This window comes from Abrus precatorius, unplaced genomic scaffold, assembly GCF_003935025.1.
Source record: "Abrus precatorius isolate BTA unplaced genomic scaffold, Abrus_2018 Scaffold11, whole genome shotgun sequence".
NCBI classification, from domain to species: domain Eukaryota; kingdom Viridiplantae; phylum Streptophyta; class Magnoliopsida; order Fabales; family Fabaceae; genus Abrus; species Abrus precatorius.
Window position 1 is genome coordinate 18,547,882 of NW_020874303.1, and position 18,879 is coordinate 18,566,760.

Genomic DNA, 18,879 nt, shown 5'->3' on the forward strand with positions numbered 1-18,879 from the left:
AAAGTTTTTCATTAGCTATTTTCCACAAAAAAACATTGATTTTAGGAGGACCCTTCCAATCCCAAACAAGTTTAAAAATATGATTATTTGGTTGGTTACACTATTGAATTTCAGAAATAAGGTTGTAAGCAGACTTTATAAAAAAAATGCCATTATTTATGCATTTCTAGAACACTTGATCCTGATCACTAGTAATTGCTGGGGGATTAATTTGAGCAATTAGGTTACAAAAATATATAGGAAGAAAAGACCGAATCCTATCCCAATCCCACCTACCCTGAGAGGAAAAAAGGGTAATTTGACTGTCTAACTCAACACTAGGGATGGGATGGTGAGCAACAGTAGCCAGACTATGCTACAAGGACACCCAATCATCCTTCCAAAACCTCACATACATACCATTTCCTAAAATCCAACCCAAACCTTTGTTGAACACCTCCCACACAGCCACCATTCCCTTCCACAGGGGGACTCTTTTCGACAAGCAGTAATAACAGGATCTTAACCAATAGAAAACTTGTATTTACTACAGATAACCTGGGACCAAAGTTCATTAGGGGAAGAAATAAGTCTCCACCAAAGTTTCATTATGAAAGCTTGATTAACAGTATTCAGATTTCTAAACCCAAGACCATCCTCACTCCTAGGTTTACAGATTTTTTCCTAAGCAATTAAATGACGCTACCTACCATTCAGAGAACCCCAAATAAATTTTTTACAAATAGAGTAAATTTCCTTACAAACAGTTTTAGGGATCAGAACAGACTGCATAAAGTAGTTTGAAATATTCATAATACAAGATTGAGTCAAGGTAATTCGACCAGTCATAGACAAAGAATTCATTTTCTAGATAGATAGTTTTTTCCTAATTTTATCACTTATAAAAGCAAAATCATGCCTAGAGGGTTTAAGGGGACTGATAGGAATACCCAAATATTTACCAAATTTTGCAGGACTATTAAAGCCTAAACTAACACTAATATCATAGGAAAGGCTAGAACCACAATTATTAGAAAAATAAACAGATGACTTATCCTTATTAACAGATAAACTAGAAGCAGAACAGAAATCATTTAAAACATTATTAATAGTCTCAACATTATGCTTGTCAGTCCTAGCAACTAGAATTATATCATCCGCAAAGAAAAGATGAGAAATTTTAGGGCCTAGATTACTGAAAGAATAAGGAATCCAACTGCCATCATTGACCCTATCTTGGATCAAGTTAGCCAATCTTTCTATGCACATCACAAATATATAAGGGGAAATGGGATCCCTTTGCCTAATGCCCCTGTTAGGTTTAAAAGATTCAATTTTGCTATTATTCCAGTTTATAGACATAGCGGAGGATGAAATACACTGATTAATACTTTTAGAAATTCTAGGACTGAAACCTACTGTTTGAATAGTGTCATTGATAAAGTTCCACCTAAGCCTATCATAAGTCTTTCCAAGATCAATTTTAATTAACATGAAACCCTGCTTATTTTTCAGATTATGAAAAGAATGAAGTAATTCTTAAAGAATAATGATATTATCAATTCCCTACCTACCCGGAATGAAGCTGGTCTGATTGGCAGAAATAATATGGGGCAGGGCCCCCCTAATTCTGTTAGCTATTAATTTAGTTATGATTATATGGCTGATATTATAAAGAGAAATAGGCCTAAATTGCTTAATATATTCAGGATTATCAACCTTAGGAATAAGGGTAATCACAGTGTCATTGACCTCAGCAATATTTTTGGGATTAGCAAACACATCAAAAACAAATTTAAAAATGAAAGAACTTAAAAATTTCCACTGATTTTTGAAAAAAAATGCATGAAGGCCATCAAGGTCAGGGGATTTCAAATTACCTATACTGAAAAGAGTAGCTCTAATTTCAGCTAGAGACAGTCAGAATTAATAATTGAATTATCTTCCTCTCTGAGAGAAGTAAACCTAGAAATAGTTGAAAAACCATTATGTACAGAACTAGGATCAAATTAAATGGCTTTGAAGTAATTAACAGCTATGCTTTGAAGTTTCCTAGGATCAAATTGCCAATTATTATCATTCCTAAGGGCAACTATTTGACTATTTTGTGTACGAATGCTTACAGCTTTATGGAAAAAATTATTATTTCTATCCCCTAACTTCAATCAATTAGATTTGTAATGATGAAGTCAGAACAACTCCTCTTGATCTAAATTTTTTTGATAATCTTTCCACAAAGAAGTCATAAGATTATACATAAAAGGATTATCCTGAATAGCTAACTTATTATAAATACCCCTAATTCTATTTAGTACTCTCTTCTTCCTTTTAAAAATGTTACCAAAAATATTTACATTCCAATCAGATATGTTATTAGAAAAGTTAATCACATTTTTAGACCAAGATCTAAAGGAAATCCAAGAGTTCACAACTTGAGTATGGAAATCTTCATGAAACAACCAAGGGAATAAGAATTTAAAGGGCCTGTGATATGCACGCCTACTATCTTTACTCCTAATTTTCAACCATAAAGCCACATGATCAGATTTAGGGATAGGGAGGTGAATGAGGGAACCATTCTGAAATAATAATCTCTAAGAGTCATCCACAACAACTCTATCAATTCTTTCCCTAATGATCCTCTATGCCAAGTAAATGGGTTATCTTTGAACCCTAAATCATTCAGGCCACAAAAATTGAGGCAGTCTGCAAACTGATTCACTATATTTAAATTTGGAGGTCTTCTCCCTGATTTTTCATTTTCAAAGAGAATGAAATTAAAATCTCCAGCAAGACACCAGGGACAGTTAATAGAAGAACTAAAACTGGACAAAAGTTCCCAACACTTTGCTCTTAATCCCTCTTGAGGACTAGCATAGATAGCATAGAGGACCCAGTCATTTTGACCATCTCTAATCTGTAAGTGGATAAAATAGCTTTTTTTTTTCTAATAAATCAACTTTAATTTTCCTAGTATCCCAACAACACTAAATGCCCCCAGAAAAACCTATAGCATCCATTTTAACATGACTATCAAGGTTAAATTTTTTAGTAACCATATTTGCATTAGAAGAATGAATTCTAGGTTCAAACAAAGCAACAAAGTCAAGTTTATGAATCTTAATCAAGTCATTTATGAGTTTAGGAAAAGTTTTTCTCCCTATACCCCTGCAGTTGCAGAACATACAATTCATAAAAAACTTTTAAGAGAAGTAGCAACATCCTTAGGCTGCTGGGATAATCCCACACTGCTATTATCCAAAGAAATAATTTCAGATTCAGAGTTAACAATATCAACTATTTTATCAATTTCCACTATTAAAGTGGGGTCTGGTGGCTTATCATGAAGGACTTTAGAATTGGGGACTTGATTCTTCCAAAGGAAATTAGAATTGATGCCAATTAGATCCTGTATGCTATAACCCAAATTCCTATCCTGTTGAAGGTTCTTTTGAAATAAATTCATTAACATAAGGTGTTCCTTTATTTCCTGGCTGGGGGTATTATTAGGACTAACCTGATAATCTCTATTATCAATAGCCTTTCCATTTTGAAAATTAACCTCTTCATCCATTCATATTTTTACCCCAAAAGAAGCAGCTCTGGACTTATTCCCTTTTTTCATTATGGTATTACCTTTAACCTGATTTTGACCTTAATTAATTGCTTAGAGTATACAGGTTTATTAGTTGGAAGATTCTTGCTTTTATATGTTTCAGGTTGTTTCTTGGTGCTGAAATCATATTCTTGATTAAGGATTTCTAAGGGATTACTAAGAACATTGAATCGTGATCCAAAAGGAAGGTCTCTAAATTTTCCACTTAAATATTGTGATCTAGCACCTAGAGAAAAACTTGATTTTTTCCTAAACTGCTTTTTGGCCAGCATCCAAGGGCCAAAATGATCAGTCTTTAAACTAACCTCACTCTCAGGACAGTCTATAACCATAGCTTTTCTATCATAGAGGGAATTTTCGGTCATTCCTTCATTATTTATAGGGAAATTATTAACATTCTCCCCGTTCTCCTACTCAGGACAATTATGGCTAATAATTTTTATACACTGCTCCTGTCTATGACCATACTTGCCACAATTAAAACAAATTAAATGTAATCCTTCATACTCAACCTTAAATTCCTGACCTAAAATCTTAAAGGCAGGGATCAGCTTATTCCTAAAATATATTTCAACACAAATTCTAGCAAATTTTCCCCTAGAGAGAAGGGAAGTGTAGGGATGCACTTTCAGCATAGACCTCAGGCAATTACGTACCTACCATAGGAATTTATTATTATAAAGTTCTATAGGGAGATTAGGGATACGAACCCACACAATAATTTTTCTAAAATTGTAATCTTTTGTCCTAAACAGAGGTCTCCACCTCTGAACAAAAAGGTAATGATCAAGAATCATCCACAGACCTTCAAATAAAGCGTTCTTGTAATCCTCATTACTTTTAAACTTAACTATAAAGAATTCATTATTTAAATCAAAGATTTTTAACACTCTATTTTTACCCTAGATGCTGGTTAATCTCTTATTAAGGTAGTTAAAACTAACTGATTTTCCTAAAAGCTTAACGATAAGAGTAAACCTCCATAGGGTGCACCACCCCTCATAATCCTCTAAGGGGATCTTAAGATCAGGGCAAAGATTTTGGACAAAGTTCACATACTCTACCATTTCCTCAGGTTCTGGATTTATATTAAATTCTTCCAAGATCGATTTTAGAATATCCTCGTCATTTAGTACCAGATCTATCTCTTTAGAACCTATCACTTTATCTCTATAGAACAGAATCTCAGAAACATTAGAGGAAAGGTTACAAAACACCTGGTTAGGGTTCAGATCTATAGAAAAAAAGTCCTCTTGCAAAGCATCATAAGCCATTGACGAAGAGGTAGTCAGGTCAATCTTTACCTTCTTTGTACTTCGATCAATCAGGTTCGTCTTTTCCTTTGATCTCTTCTTAGATTCAACTTGTTCCATCCTTTTCACGTCGCCTGGAACTATGGCCTCGACCAGCACTTCCACGAACTCTCCTTCTACACTTTGACTCTCCACCAAGGCACTCAACTACACAAGGGAAGCTTAGGGCGAGAACCCTAGCAGCGCCGCCTCAAATCTTGAAATGTTAAAAATGACTTCTTGGAGTCCACAAGAAACCGTAGAATTTAACATTTTTTATAGGCTTTATTTTAGTTACACACACACACACATATATATATATATATATAGTAATAACCACTATATATACAATAAAAATAATTAATTAATAAAATAAGTTACATTTTCTCTGTCATAAAATAAGCAATTCATTACACACATAAATAGGCAACAAAGCTCGATAAATAAATAAAACACACATTAAATTCATATCAATGTTTAATCCAATAAAACCTTTTTATAATTTGAATCTTATATTTAGAAATTAAAACTTACATGTTAAAGAATTTTTTATTATTATTTTCTTTCATCTATAAATTTTAACTAACAATAATACTTTGTTTAATATTAATGTTTATCTATTCAACCATTTCTATTATCATAATAACTAGACTTAATTATATTTTTTACATTTTAAAAATAATCTTTAAAAATTATTAGAACATAATTTTTAACATTTTTTAAATATTTAAAATTAATTTCTACCATCAATTAGCATATTTTAAAAATAGTTTTTAAATAATTATTAGAATATAATTTCTAACATTGTTTAAATATTTAAAATGAATCTATATTGTCAAATGTCGGATATTAAATGATTAGTTAAATAACAAAAGTTCAATTTATTACTATTATATTATTATTTTAAAAATATTTTATTAATTTTAAATAAAATATTTACAAAAAAGTATTTATAAAATTTTATATGATTTTAAAAATTAATAACTAATTCATGTTCTTTTATTTTCTTCCCTTAACAATTTTAATATTCAATGGTTTATTAGGTTAGAGTTTGTTTCAAAGATAGAGACATGCGTATCTGTTTGTTTCATTGGAGAAACAAAGACACGAAAGGATACGAGAGACACAAATTTGAAGGATACCAATGTACCTCGTGGAATAACGGACATTGGTGTCCCAGCTCTAGGGACACGAAGACTATACTTTTGAATACCAAAATACCTCCGATAATCACACAAAATTACATACATTATCCTTAACTCCTATCTTTTATATCTTGTCTCTTACATTTAAACATAATACAAAATGCAATACACAATATTTTATCCCCGCTTCCAAACACAATACACAGACATAAATATTAATATCTCTTTCTTTCATTATCTTCGTGTCTTTGTCCCAATGTCTCTATCTCTGAACCAAATGTTACCTATAGTTTTAAAGTGTAAACCTTTACCATCAATGACATCATCCTCCTCAATCATTGAAAATTATTTCTTGTTAATCAACAACCTAAGATCAATGTCACAAGAATTTTTTTCTTAAATTATATTTTTCAATATTTAACTATGTGTCTCTCAATCGCTTCGCTCTTCTCTTCTTGGCGCCTTTATTGATATCATTACCATTGAGATTTTTCTTTGACTTGTGCTTCTATTTTCACTTCTTGAATTTCTTACTGAATATGGTGATTACATTTCAAAAGGTTTTAAAATCTTTCTTAACACTTTTCTTTCTACATTGTAATTTAAAATCTACGAATTTCTTCATCATCTTTGTTTATTCATTGTCACAAACCATAATTTTCTTCATGAATTAATCAATTTAGAGTTTTACTTTCAATTCCAACCTGTCCTCTAGTCATCAAGTAAGATTTGGAGCAGCTGAGGAGAGTCATTGGAGTAGATATTAGAGAGACATTTGTAAAAGGTAAAGAACATAGAACAAATTATATATTTAGAACAAGTTGATGAAACACTTGTTAAAAATATTCAGAATAAGTTAAATTTAATGGACGAAAGTAAAACTAGTGGTAAGGATTGAAACTCTGAAGTTAATTAGATATTGAAGAGGGGAGGTGGAAGAATATCTAGAATGAATATTAATTTTTAAAAATAATATTTTTTAAAATAATTTTTACAAAAATTAATTTTTAAATAATAAAATATTAAAAATAAGAATGACTTAGGGTGATAAGTTAAACTAGTTCAAACTATTTTAAAAATATTAAAGATTAAATCATAATTTTTAAAAAAAACCAATTTCAAAGAATGTTAATTTTATCAAATAAAAATATAATTTAATTATTGCCTTTTATATACATTCATTTAAAAATTAACATACATATCAATAAATATAATTAATATATTTATTTATATTAAAATTACTAATTTTCTAACATAATATGTATAATTATATATTTTTTAAATAAGAATATAATTAAATATATTAATTACTTTTCTAACTTTTACTTAATAAATAAATAATTATATATACAAGACATGATCTTCTTATATCAGTATAAATCTAAAAATTCTTACACTCAATCTAAACTTTTTATTTAATTTAAATTTTATGAGTTATAACTTATTATTTTACTGACCATTAAATTTAAATTAAATAAAAAATTTAGATTAAATGTAAGAATTTTTAAACTTACACCAAAGTAAAATTTCATTCTCATATATATATATATATATATATATATATAAATAAAGTGGAAAAAAAAAAAAAAGGTCGGGGAAACAAAATGTGAAATGCATTCTTTCACCTCCACGTTGCAACCAAGGCTAGATTCTCAAGACATGAGTGAATCATTGTAAAACTGAAAACTCGTGATGTGGATAACTCAATTTTCAAGCCTCATTTAATGCCACAATTAACGGCCATGTGTCACTGATCTCCCTGCTAAAGAGGACACGATACCATTCATCAAATCCCAGAAACACAAACTACCAAAACTACCTTAACTTCCCCTCGTTCCCTCGCAATCCACAGTTTTGGCCGGCTACATCGCAGATTCGAGGGAATAAGAAAGCGTTCCACCAATAAATTTATTTATATTTTATGAAAAATTAAATCTTTGTTAAGATCAACCTTTAAAATTTAGTTTCATAAAAATATATAACGTATATTAAAATACATTCATAAAAAAATTTAAATTTAAAAGGATAATTTTACATGTAGTATTTTATAGTGTTTTATTCAAAAGTTTACAAAGCGCGCACACACACACCTATGTATATAGTTTTTAAAACTGTTTCCCCTAAAACTTACGGAATTACGATTCAATTTTTAATAAAAACGGATCCTTAAAATTATAAGGTGATATTCTTAGTTACATTAGACAAACCTTTAAAAATATAATTAAAAATGAACTTTAAATTTTTAGATATATTGTTTGCGAAAATAATTTAATTTAAAAAAGATAAATATCGGGACATATCTACTGTTAGAAATATTTAACATTTGATACAATTAATATGTGAAAACATTTCTTCCTGAAAATGTGACATTTGTTTAAGTATATGTATAATAAAGAAATAAATATTTGATAAAGAACTGATTAAGGGAAATGACAAAACTGATAAATTTTTAAGTAATTTATAGTTATAATTATTAGGAAAAAAATGAGAGTAAAGTTTGAAATATTAAATGTATTATTAAATTGAAGTGTAAAATGAAAAAAAAAATGTGTTCGATTAAAAAAAATTAAATTAAGAAATAAAAGATGTAACTTGATCGTTTTATTTTTAATAATTAAGTGAAAAGATATTCATAAAAAAATCAATCATCACACGACTCTTATAAGGGGAGGGGTGTTGTTTACAAATGTCTTATATTTTTAATATTTATCGTAAAAAAATAGAGGGCATTTAGAATGTTACTTGTTTATAGTTATTAAAAGAATAAAAAGATACAAACGGCATTTTTTTATGATTAATAAATTAAAAGCATAAAAATACAATATTTTTGATATAAATATACTGTTTATAAATATTTAAGCTCAACTTTAATCATTAATAAAATTAATTTTTTTTACGCTATGGACGGTGATATATGAGTTGCATTGAGTTTGATTAAAAAATAAATAAAAATCTATACGCGTTGCATTTAATTAATTTGGATCTTTCCATTAAAATTATAATAATTTAATTCAAGTCATTTCTTTTAATAAAACTCAACTTGAATTGGGTAATGAGTTATTTTATAAGAAAACTTTAAATTTTTTTAATATTATGTTATATATTTTTTACTATTATGGTTTATATTAGTTTTATTAAAGAATTTAATTTTCACGCATTATTAGTATAATTTTTTATATTATTAATAAATTAAAATACATTATAAATATAACTTTGTATGTTAATCATTATAAAAATAACTTTTATTTTTGGTTAATATATCAATGAATGATTACGTATTAATATAAAAAAATATTATATTTGTATATTTACATTAAATTATTTATAAAACTACAAATAACTAGCTTACAGAGAAAACAACGTAAAATATATACATTATTTTGCTGAAAATAAGGAAGAAAATCATTTGGGAGTTTGTCTAACATCCTTCAACTATGTTATCTTCGTTTGTCATTTATTTATAGCAAAACAAAACTCGCCAGCTAATGAAAAATACTTTTCTTTTCAATGAATATTAGTTTTGACATTCCCTTTGCGAATAAAATATTTTATTTCCACAAAAAATATTTTTCAGATAATAATTTTAAAAAATATGTATTTATTATATTAAAAACATAAAATATTTAACATTTTTTAAACTAAAAGAATAATAAGATTTAAAACAAAAAGTTAAATTATTATTTAGATACTACTTGTAATTGTGTGGGACATAGGGAGGGGGGAGGGAGGGGAAATGAGCAGAAATACCGAATCAGCGTAGACCCAAAAAAAGAAAAGAAATAAAAAAAGAAAAAGAAGAGAAACGGTCTGGTCTGAGACAACCGCTGACCTTAAATATCGCACATATATAACTTCCAAAACTGACGCTTCATCTTTTACACCTTTCCTTTCCCTTTTCCTTTCACTACTTGTTTCTTCTTTTCCCTTTCATCAATCTCTCAATCAACCCAAAAACAAAAAATGCCTGCAACAACAGAGAATAACCAGGGCTCGTTCCTGGGCCGAATAAGCATTCGAAGAAACCAAGTCATGTCAATGGACGGAAGCCACGACCAAGAGCTAGAAGACCTCGAGCTTTTCCAAAAGCACGTCAGCGACAGATTCACCGATCTCTTATCATCCACCACCGACGACCCCTCCGCCGACGCCCTCCTCTCAATTTCCTGGCTCCGTAAACTCCTCGACGAGTTCCTCTGCTGCGAAGCCGAATTCAAAGCCGTTGTCATGATGGGTCGCGACCCCAGCCAGATCGTCAAACCCCCACTCGACAAACTCCTCCCTGAATTCCTCGACCGCGTCGTCAAATCCCTCGACGTTTGCAATGCCGTCACACTAGGCCTCGACGCCGTCAAGAACCTCCAACGCCTCGCCGAGATCGCCGTCGCCGCCCTCGAACAAATCCCCATCGGCGACGGCCAGGTTCGCCGCGCCAAGAAGGCGCTTAACTCCCTCATCACGGCCATGACGCAAGAGGACGGCACCAAGGGAACCGAGAGAAGCAGGTCATTCGGCAGAAGAAACAACAACAATAACAACAACAACAACAGCAGTACCAACCGTGGCGGTTTCCGGTCACTGTCTTGGACCATGGCGCGGAACTGGTCCTCGGCGAAACAAATCCACGCCATGTCGTCCAATCTGGCTGCGCCACGTGGCGCAGAGGCCTCTGGACTGGCGTTGCCCGTTTACATAATGAGCACTGTTTTGGTGTTTGTTATGTGGACTCTTGTTGCGGCTGTTCCGTGTCAAGAGAGGAATGGGCTTGCCACTCATCTTGCGTTTCCCAGGCAATTGGGCTGGGCCCAGCCCATGATTGGGTTGCAGGAGAAGATTGCGGAGGAGTGGAAGAAGAAGGAGAAGAAAGGGTCGGTTGGGTTGTTGGAAGAGATGCAGAGGATGGAGAAGCTGGGGCAGTCTCTTGTTGATTTCGCTGAGTCGTTTCAGTACCCGGCTGAAACGGAGCGTTTGGATGAGGTGAAAGCACAGGTTGAGGAGTTGGGAGAGATTTGCAAAAAGATGGAGGAAGGGTTGGAACCTTTGCAGCAGCAAATTAGGGAAGTGTTTCACAGGGTTGTAAGGAGCAGGACTGAGTTTCTTGTTGTTTTGGACCAAGCTGGGAAATTGTCCACTCCTCCTTTGTAAAGTTTTTAAACATTCAACTTCTTCCCTTTCATCTTTTTTTCTTTACCCCTTTCGGAAGGGCTATAACCGTATAGATCTTGAAGTTGAAGTCTAATTTTATATTCTTTTCGAAGTACGGAAAGCCTACTGGTCTCAGAAAGGTTAATTTGTTAAAGGGTTCCCTTCATTGACTATTCATGATATAGGGCTCTACCTTAGCCTTAGCCTACAATGTACATCAGTATAGGTTTTGTTTCCTTTTTGTGTGAAGGAGATGGCTGCACTCCCTAATCTGTGGTGATTGCCAGTTGAACTTGTTTAATTCCATGAATGAACTCTTGTTTATGCCTTCTCTTTTTTCTTACAGTCTCGATCTATTGAATGCGTTGTTGGAGTTATATATATTAACTGCGTTACATTTACAATATGGGGGAGCTGCACGTCTAGCAGCCGCGTCAACTAGCAATTTTTAATCTTCTTATATTCAAGCATGATATCAAATAGGTCACCCAATGTGAATTCACATTTTAACTGAAAAATTTATACTTTCTAGAATTATGCATAAATTATAAATATAAATTATGTAATCAAGCTTAACGTTAAATTTATAAACATTTCATGCACAACTTTCTCAAAAATCCAACGTTACCTTTTGTCCAACGGAGTGATCTATATTTAACCATGAATATTTTATCTGCCCTTGTCCCTTTACAGGGCATTGATGTTGGGTTTGATTCCATATTTTTGTATATTAAACGACATTAACTTACGATATTTACCTGAATTTATACCTATATATTGTTCAATGTTATTGTCCCCCTGATATAGTTACTTTTTTAACGGCCAACTCCGCCACTGTTATTATATAAGTTACTGGATAATAATATTTTCGCTTATTTTTAATCTTTCTAAATTGTTCAAGTTATATACATTTCTAGTACGATTAATCGTTATTTATTTGTTTTAACTTCCCAAGTGCTCAAGCATTTATTTGTTGCTTTTTATATTTAAAACCTTGTAAGTATTTGAAACACTTGAAAAAATAGCATTAGTATTGGTCCCATAAACGTATTATAACTAGTCGTCAATTTTAATTTGTACGTCCTTTTCTTTAATTATTAGGTTTTGATACAGTGGACTTATTTATTTATTGCTTGCTTCATACAGATTTAACCCTTTAAATATTCGACCAAACAGAGTTTCTGCGAGAACTAAATTGAATTGAATGGTAGAGTGAGAGAGAGTGATTTTATATAAAAAAGGGTAAGGTTTAGAGCAAATACTGGGCTCTTACCTACAACTTAGGGGCACCTAATAACTCAGGTTGAATGTTTTATTTGTGTCAGCTAGGCGGCTAGCTAGACGTGCAAGGCATTATATTTCATGATTATGGATCTTATGAAAAATTCTTTGCCCATATCTATGATCTAACCCGTTAAAAAAAAGTAACATCAAATTCTCATTTTTTATTTGAAGCATTGGACAAATATTTTTCTAAGCGTACGTGAAAATATCTCAAATTCGGTTTAGAAGCTCATAGGTGCTGCAACACTCAGTTTGCACTTCCCACAAGTTTTCTTGACTCCAAGTCTTCAATAATTTGCCTCTCTTATTCATATCATCTCTCTATCACACGTGCTCTTTCTTTTTGAATTATAGTTATCTAAAGTGACCACCTTTGAAAGCAACGTCTTTACTCATTCTAAATTTTACTCTCAAAATGATATAATCCCGATGTTTTTAAATTTAAATGATTATTAAATCAATAAAAAACATTGATTCATAGTTTACTAATCTAACTGCAATTAAATTATAATTAAACTTAAATAATATTCATTCCTCTTAAAGTTTAACAAAATTTTATCATATATTATTTCTTTCTTTCTTTTTACATTACTTTGATCTTATCTATTTTAAATAAAAATTATTCACCATATAGTAGTGTGATTTTATTACCTGTACGTGTTTTCCTATACACAATTATTGAATCGAGACATTGCTTAAGAATAATAAGTAATTTTTCTTCAGTTGACAGTCGAAAATTATTCCTTTATTAAGGAAAAAAGTCACCGAAGTTAATAGTAACGAATTTGAAAATCATCTAATGTTAAAACAAATTAAATAATTAAACGAGTAAGAATGGAAAGTAGGTATAAAGTTATTAAGTGAATTTCACATATGAATTTTTTTAACTTAACATTAGACCTTCGTTAGATTAATTTTTAAAATAAAAAAAAAAGATAACAAAAAAAAGGTTCATCACCGGTGTGTGATTTTGGTAAACTTTCATCACTTTTTTCCTTGAGAGTTTTTCCCGCCCCTGATTGTTGTCGTAGATCCATTTGTTTGGATATAAGGTACAGCCACTGTGACTGGGCCTGAGCCTGTGATATTATTTACGGGCTGGGCAATAGATAATGAAATACTATTCTACACGACGACGTCGTTCTACTCTATTGGGCAAAGGAAGGACACGTTGCGAGCCAGAAACATGGCGAAACGACCTCGAATGGAGAAAATGCTACACTAGATTATCTCCAATCGTATTTCTAAAACTCATGTAGTTGTAGAGTCTGATGTTGAGACGTCATGCCCCTTCGACCACTTCTAGAGCCACCCTAACAATTAGTCATATTATTAAAATAAACTTTTACCTATAAATGCATCCATGCCTTCTTCTTCAGGTTCGTTCCACATCTAGTCTTCAAGTAATTTGATTGCAGTGTCATTTTCCGTAACTGATTTCTGTTTTATAACTGCAAACAACAGTTCGCAGACTCACAATGGCAGCAATATCCAACTCCTTGCCACTGAAGCAGGGTCTCTCTGTCGGGCGTCCCCAATCAACCTTTCTCACTCGCACTCGTGCTCGTCCTCCTTCAACTTCTCTCGCATTCAGAAACTTCCAAAGATGTTACGCCGCTTTCGCAAATGAGAATCGCGAGTACCGTTTCAACTCCTCCAACGCTATCTTTCTGTCCGTTTCATTTCCAGTTACGCGACTTTGAATTTTCGTTTTCGTTTTCGTTTTCTGTTTTCGCAGGTTCGTTATTGTTGGCGGTGGAAATTCCGCGGGTTATGCTGCGCGCACTTTCGTCGAGCACGGCATGGCTGATGGTCGCCTTTGTATTGTGACCAAAGAGGTACTCTATTTTTCTAGGTTCACTGTGCCGATTTCGATTTCAATTTCTTTTGCTTGAACTGAAACGTGATATGTTTTTCTTGTTATTTATGATTTTCAACTGAATTCAATGAAACAGCCATATGCACCCTACGAGCGTCCCGCTCTGACGAAGGCCTACTTGTTCCCGCCGGATAAGAAACCAGCGCGTCTTCCCGTAAGACGATCCTCGTTTACTCAATTATTCTGCAATCGATTATATTGCTATGCTATCGTTTATTCGTTACCGTTCCGTGTAATTCCTTGGCTTCACATAGTTGTATCTTGTCAGTAATTTTAATTCTTATATGCCTACTTTAGGGTTTTCACACTTGTGTTGGATCTGGTGGTGAAAGGCAGACTCCGGAGTGGTACGAAGAGAATGGGATTGAGGTTCGTTCTTTTATGCTGTTGGAATCGTTTTGTTCGTTTATAAAAGAAGAGTGGAATATTTGTCAAGGTTGCTTTCACTGTTTAGCGTGCATGTCATATGTTTGAAATAGAATGGTGAAAACTTCATTTAATGTAAATGTGTGTTTTCGTACTTTCAGTTCTTGTCTGTTAATGTTAATTGAGATGCTAAATTTCATGTGGTTGGTTTTCCTGTTCAGATGTTGTATAAAGATCCAGTAAAAGATATTGATATTGAAAAGTATACTTTGACAACAGAGTCTGGAAAACTTGTGAAGTATGGTTCACTTATTATTGCTACAGGATGTACGGCATCAAGGTATTGGTTTATTTACTTTAGTTAAGGTACTTCTGTTTTCGTAAAATGTGGTGCAGAAAATCTGAGTTATTGATTATCTTGCTATTAGGTTTCCTGAGAAAATTGGGGGAAACCTACTTGGTGTTCACTATATCCGGGATGTTGCAGATGCTAATGCACTGATTTTGTCATTGGTAATCTCTTATGCCCAGTAACATGACTTATTGTTCCAATAATTTGATTGGCTTTTACATTTAAGGTGGAGAATCTCATGCAGTCCTTGCAATCACTTGATATATGGTCATTCAAATTATGCCTTCTACAGTATATGATCTACATTGTTTCCCTTTGAATATATTATTGTTTCATGATCTTTCTCAAGCATTCTTTCATGCAACTTAAGAAGGTTTGCAAATTGTATATGTTTGTTACTTAGGTGACTTCCAAGTATATTGATTTATATGTTTATGGCAAAATAATTTAATCAGACATACATTTTGTTCTTCATTGTGAATTTTTTTTCTTTTTTTATTCCAGGAAAAAGCAAAAAAGGTTGTAGTTGTTGGAGGTGGTTACATAGGAATGGAGGTTGCTGCTGCAACTGTTGGTTGGAAACTTGATACAACAGTATGTTTTTCCCACACCCTTTTTATATATCTAGTTTTTTGTTCCAAAACTTCTTGGTCTGACTTCCATTACCTGTTAATCTGTTCATAATCAATCATCTGTGTCAACAGGAATTCATCATTTTTGTCCTCTGTATAAAGATTTGAAAAGTCTTGCATTAAGAAAATTTTGTTGTATAGCTGAATGGTGAAATAATGTGTGACATTTCAGTCATCCTACTTATATATTTTGTTGAATTGCCTACACTACATCAGGGCATGGTATGACAAAACGACTTGTCTATACTATTTACGCCTGTTCACACTGCTCTCTTCTCTAGGAGCCTGATTATTATTATGCTTTTAGCCTCATTTCCTCTAATTTATGGTTCAAATTTTGATAGGCAAGTGTGACGTAGTAGCTTAGACTTACGTGTGGATACTTTGAGAATCCATACATATGTTGTCATTTTGACATACTCACAAATGTGTTACTGTAACAAATAGATCATATTTCCTGAAGACCACCTTTTACAAAGACTGTTCACTCCTACTCTTGCCCAGAGGTATGAAGAACTATATCAAAAGAATGGAGTCAAAATTTTGAAGGTATTTCCTCGTTCGCTGTTCTTGTCTCTTTCTTTTCATCGTAGTAACTAGTAAGTTTGTTTGATATTGTGTTCGTGTGAAACCATTCTATTCTCCAACCTTTTCCTCTATTTCTTTTGAATCTAAAATTCACCAGGGTGCCTCAATACAAAATTTGGAAGCTGGTTCTAATGGACATGTAGCTGCTGTGAAACTTAGGGATGGATCTATTGTGGAAGCAGATACGGTATTTATATATATTTTTTGTATATTCTTTAATATTTGAATGCAATTTCTTTCTTCTTAAAAAATTACTTAAGTGGTGTGTAATTTATTAGAGAAAGAATAGAGGTATTACCATCTACATATGACAAGATGTTCAATGAATTAAAAACTACATTTTCCTTTTCATTCACAGGTGATAATAGGCATTGGGGCCAAACCTGCTGTGAGTCCCTTTGAGAGGGTGGGTCTGAATACGGATGTTGGTGGTATACAGGTGAGGAAAATGGACAATTCAAAAAGATTAGAAATTGCAATGGAGACATTTTTAATATCAGTAACGATTTAGAGTCTTTTGTTATGAACCCTGTTCCCCCGTACACATGTCTCTTCCTTTATTTGTGAAGCATAGAGTTTGAACATGTTTATCATAATTTTTTGGTGATTATGTTATGTTTGTTAGAGATACCTGCATTTGCAGATGAAATTTAGAGGGAGGCCAAAATAATAGGTTGAAGGACTTGGTCTAAATGCATCAGTATCATGTATTTCAGGTTGATGGTCTTTTCCGGACAAACATTCCTGGAATCTTTGCAATTGGTGACGTAGCAGCTTTCCCTTTAAAGGTACACTCTTAACTTGCTTTCTGTTGAATTTTCTTATTTCATTCTTGTTCTGACATTTATATCTCCGGACAACTGGACAGATCTATAATCGTATTGCACGAGTGGAACATGTAGATCATGCTCGTCGCTCAGCACAGCACTGTGTGAAAGCATTACTCACTGCACAGACTCACACGTACCTTGGATCATATGTTCTTGCAATTTTTCCTTGAGATTTGCTTTATTTTCCCAGCTGATTTAGCTTAATTTACTTGACGATTTTCAGGTATGATTATCTTCCATACTTCTACTCACGGGTTTTTGAATATGAAGGGAGCCCTAGGAAAGTATGGTGGCAATTCTTTGGAGACAATGGTAAGTGTTAATAAAAAAATAAATATCATTGCTTAACCTTTTCTTTTCTTTTAATTTTCAAATTTCATCTCCTGTTGCTCTTACTGTTTATTTTTCTTTTCACAGTTGGAGAAACAGTTGAAATTGGAAATTTTGATCCTAAAATAGTTATCTTCTGGATTGAATCTGGTAATGATATTTTTTGTAACTGTCCGTCCTGTGTAAATGTGTGGATTATCTGAGCTTATTGGGGGATGCTTGCATGCATGCATTCATGTGTATTTTGAATGCATGCGTGTGAATGTTTGATCTTTTTTTTAATTTGCAGTTACTAAGAATTTGATTGCTTGAATGCTGCACAGGTAAGCTGAAAGGAGTTCTTCTAGAAAGTGGGAGCCCTGAGGTACTGATCAGTTGCTGCCGTATTTCAACAATTCACAATGTAGTAGATATTAGAATTAGATATGTACATATGCAGTTGTTTGCCAAAAGATGGTGGCATGTTTATGGAAAAGTGGTTAAGTTTCTTTAGTTTTTATTGGAATCGGTAAATTCATTTTGAGAGCACGATAACACTTTTAGTCAGTTATTATTTTTCCTAGTTATATGGAATAATCAGAATTTATATTCAGATAGTCCTGTTATCAATGTGTGTCTTTAATATAAAACCCTATTTAATAAATCCGGCCTATTTGTTTGCTGTCGCATGGCTTGTGAAAACCTAATGCTGAGTCGATTTTTTTTTTCTTGTCAGGAATTTCAGCTCCTGCCTAAACTAGCCAGAAGTCAGCCTTTGATTGATAAAGCCAAACTTCAAAATGCAACTTCAGTGGAGGAGGCCCTAGACATTGCTCGGGGATCCTTGCAAGTTGAAGCTGCTGTCTAGTACGGAACTTGGTAACATCATCTTGTAATTTATCTTCTTTTACGGCTAGATTATCAGTGACTATCTGTCATCATCTGCGTAGGGTTTACCCCTTAAAAGAGAGAATAATTTTTATGATAGTTCTCATCTCATCTTGGTCACATGGCATTCTAAATGGGGATCAACTTGAATGTCTAATTTGGATTTGATCTAGCGCCGTTCGGCGTCTATGAAATCTTTTATTAGTTTAATATACCCTTTACTTTCTCAGATTTATTATCGTTCATATGATTTTCTTTCTTAACTCACTGACAAAGGATTCTTAACTTTCAAGGGCATAAAATTGTGTTTATCGGGAGAGTTCGCATTAAATTTCTAGCCCGGCCCCAAAAGGCATCTTTTCTCCTGTAATTTTGTGACTTGAGTGAGATATATAGGATCTCAAATATATAGACCACATTTTTAACAAACCCTAAACCAAAGTAGGAAGTGGCAACAAACTTCTGACTTTTAATCCCAACTTACTTTGATGTTCGTGTAATACTCTCTTGCAGTTAATATTCTTTATTTGGTGGTTTTTTTTTTTCTTATTTTTAATTAAAACTGAGGAAAAAATCT

The 18,879-nt window shown here is 32.7% G+C and overlaps 2 protein-coding genes across 3 annotated transcripts; both read left to right on the top strand.

The window, feature by feature from the left end:
* The first annotated feature begins 9,915 nt into the window (after positions 1 to 9,915).
* Positions 9,916 to 11,456, top strand: LOC113856520. The gene has a single exon (XM_027488363.1). The coding sequence runs from the start codon at positions 9,993 to 9,995 to the stop codon at positions 11,172 to 11,174; it is 1,182 nt and encodes a 393-aa protein (XP_027344164.1). The 5' UTR covers positions 9,916 to 9,992; the 3' UTR covers positions 11,175 to 11,456.
* A 2,118-nt stretch (positions 11,457 to 13,574) lies between these two features.
* Positions 13,575 to 18,527, top strand: LOC113853900 (monodehydroascorbate reductase, chloroplastic/mitochondrial). 2 transcript variants are annotated; one of them, XM_027484600.1, is made up of 17 exons: positions 13,575 to 13,837; positions 13,923 to 14,097; positions 14,197 to 14,296; positions 14,414 to 14,491; positions 14,635 to 14,706; positions 14,925 to 15,043; positions 15,132 to 15,216; positions 15,560 to 15,649; positions 16,135 to 16,236; positions 16,373 to 16,462; positions 16,634 to 16,714; positions 16,992 to 17,063; positions 17,144 to 17,238; positions 17,329 to 17,417; positions 17,523 to 17,585; positions 17,759 to 17,799; positions 18,151 to 18,527. In XM_027484600.1, exons 1-17 carry the CDS (start codon positions 13,822 to 13,824, stop codon positions 18,280 to 18,282), a joined length of 1,500 nt encoding a protein of 499 aa, XP_027340401.1. In that variant the 5' UTR covers positions 13,575 to 13,821; the 3' UTR covers positions 18,283 to 18,527. The 2 variants fall into 2 exon arrangements, with proteins under 2 accessions (XP_027340401.1, XP_027340400.1); XM_027484599.1 differs by having other exon boundaries at positions 13,660 to 13,837; positions 17,759 to 17,913.
* The last annotated feature ends 352 nt before the right edge of the window (positions 18,528 to 18,879 follow it).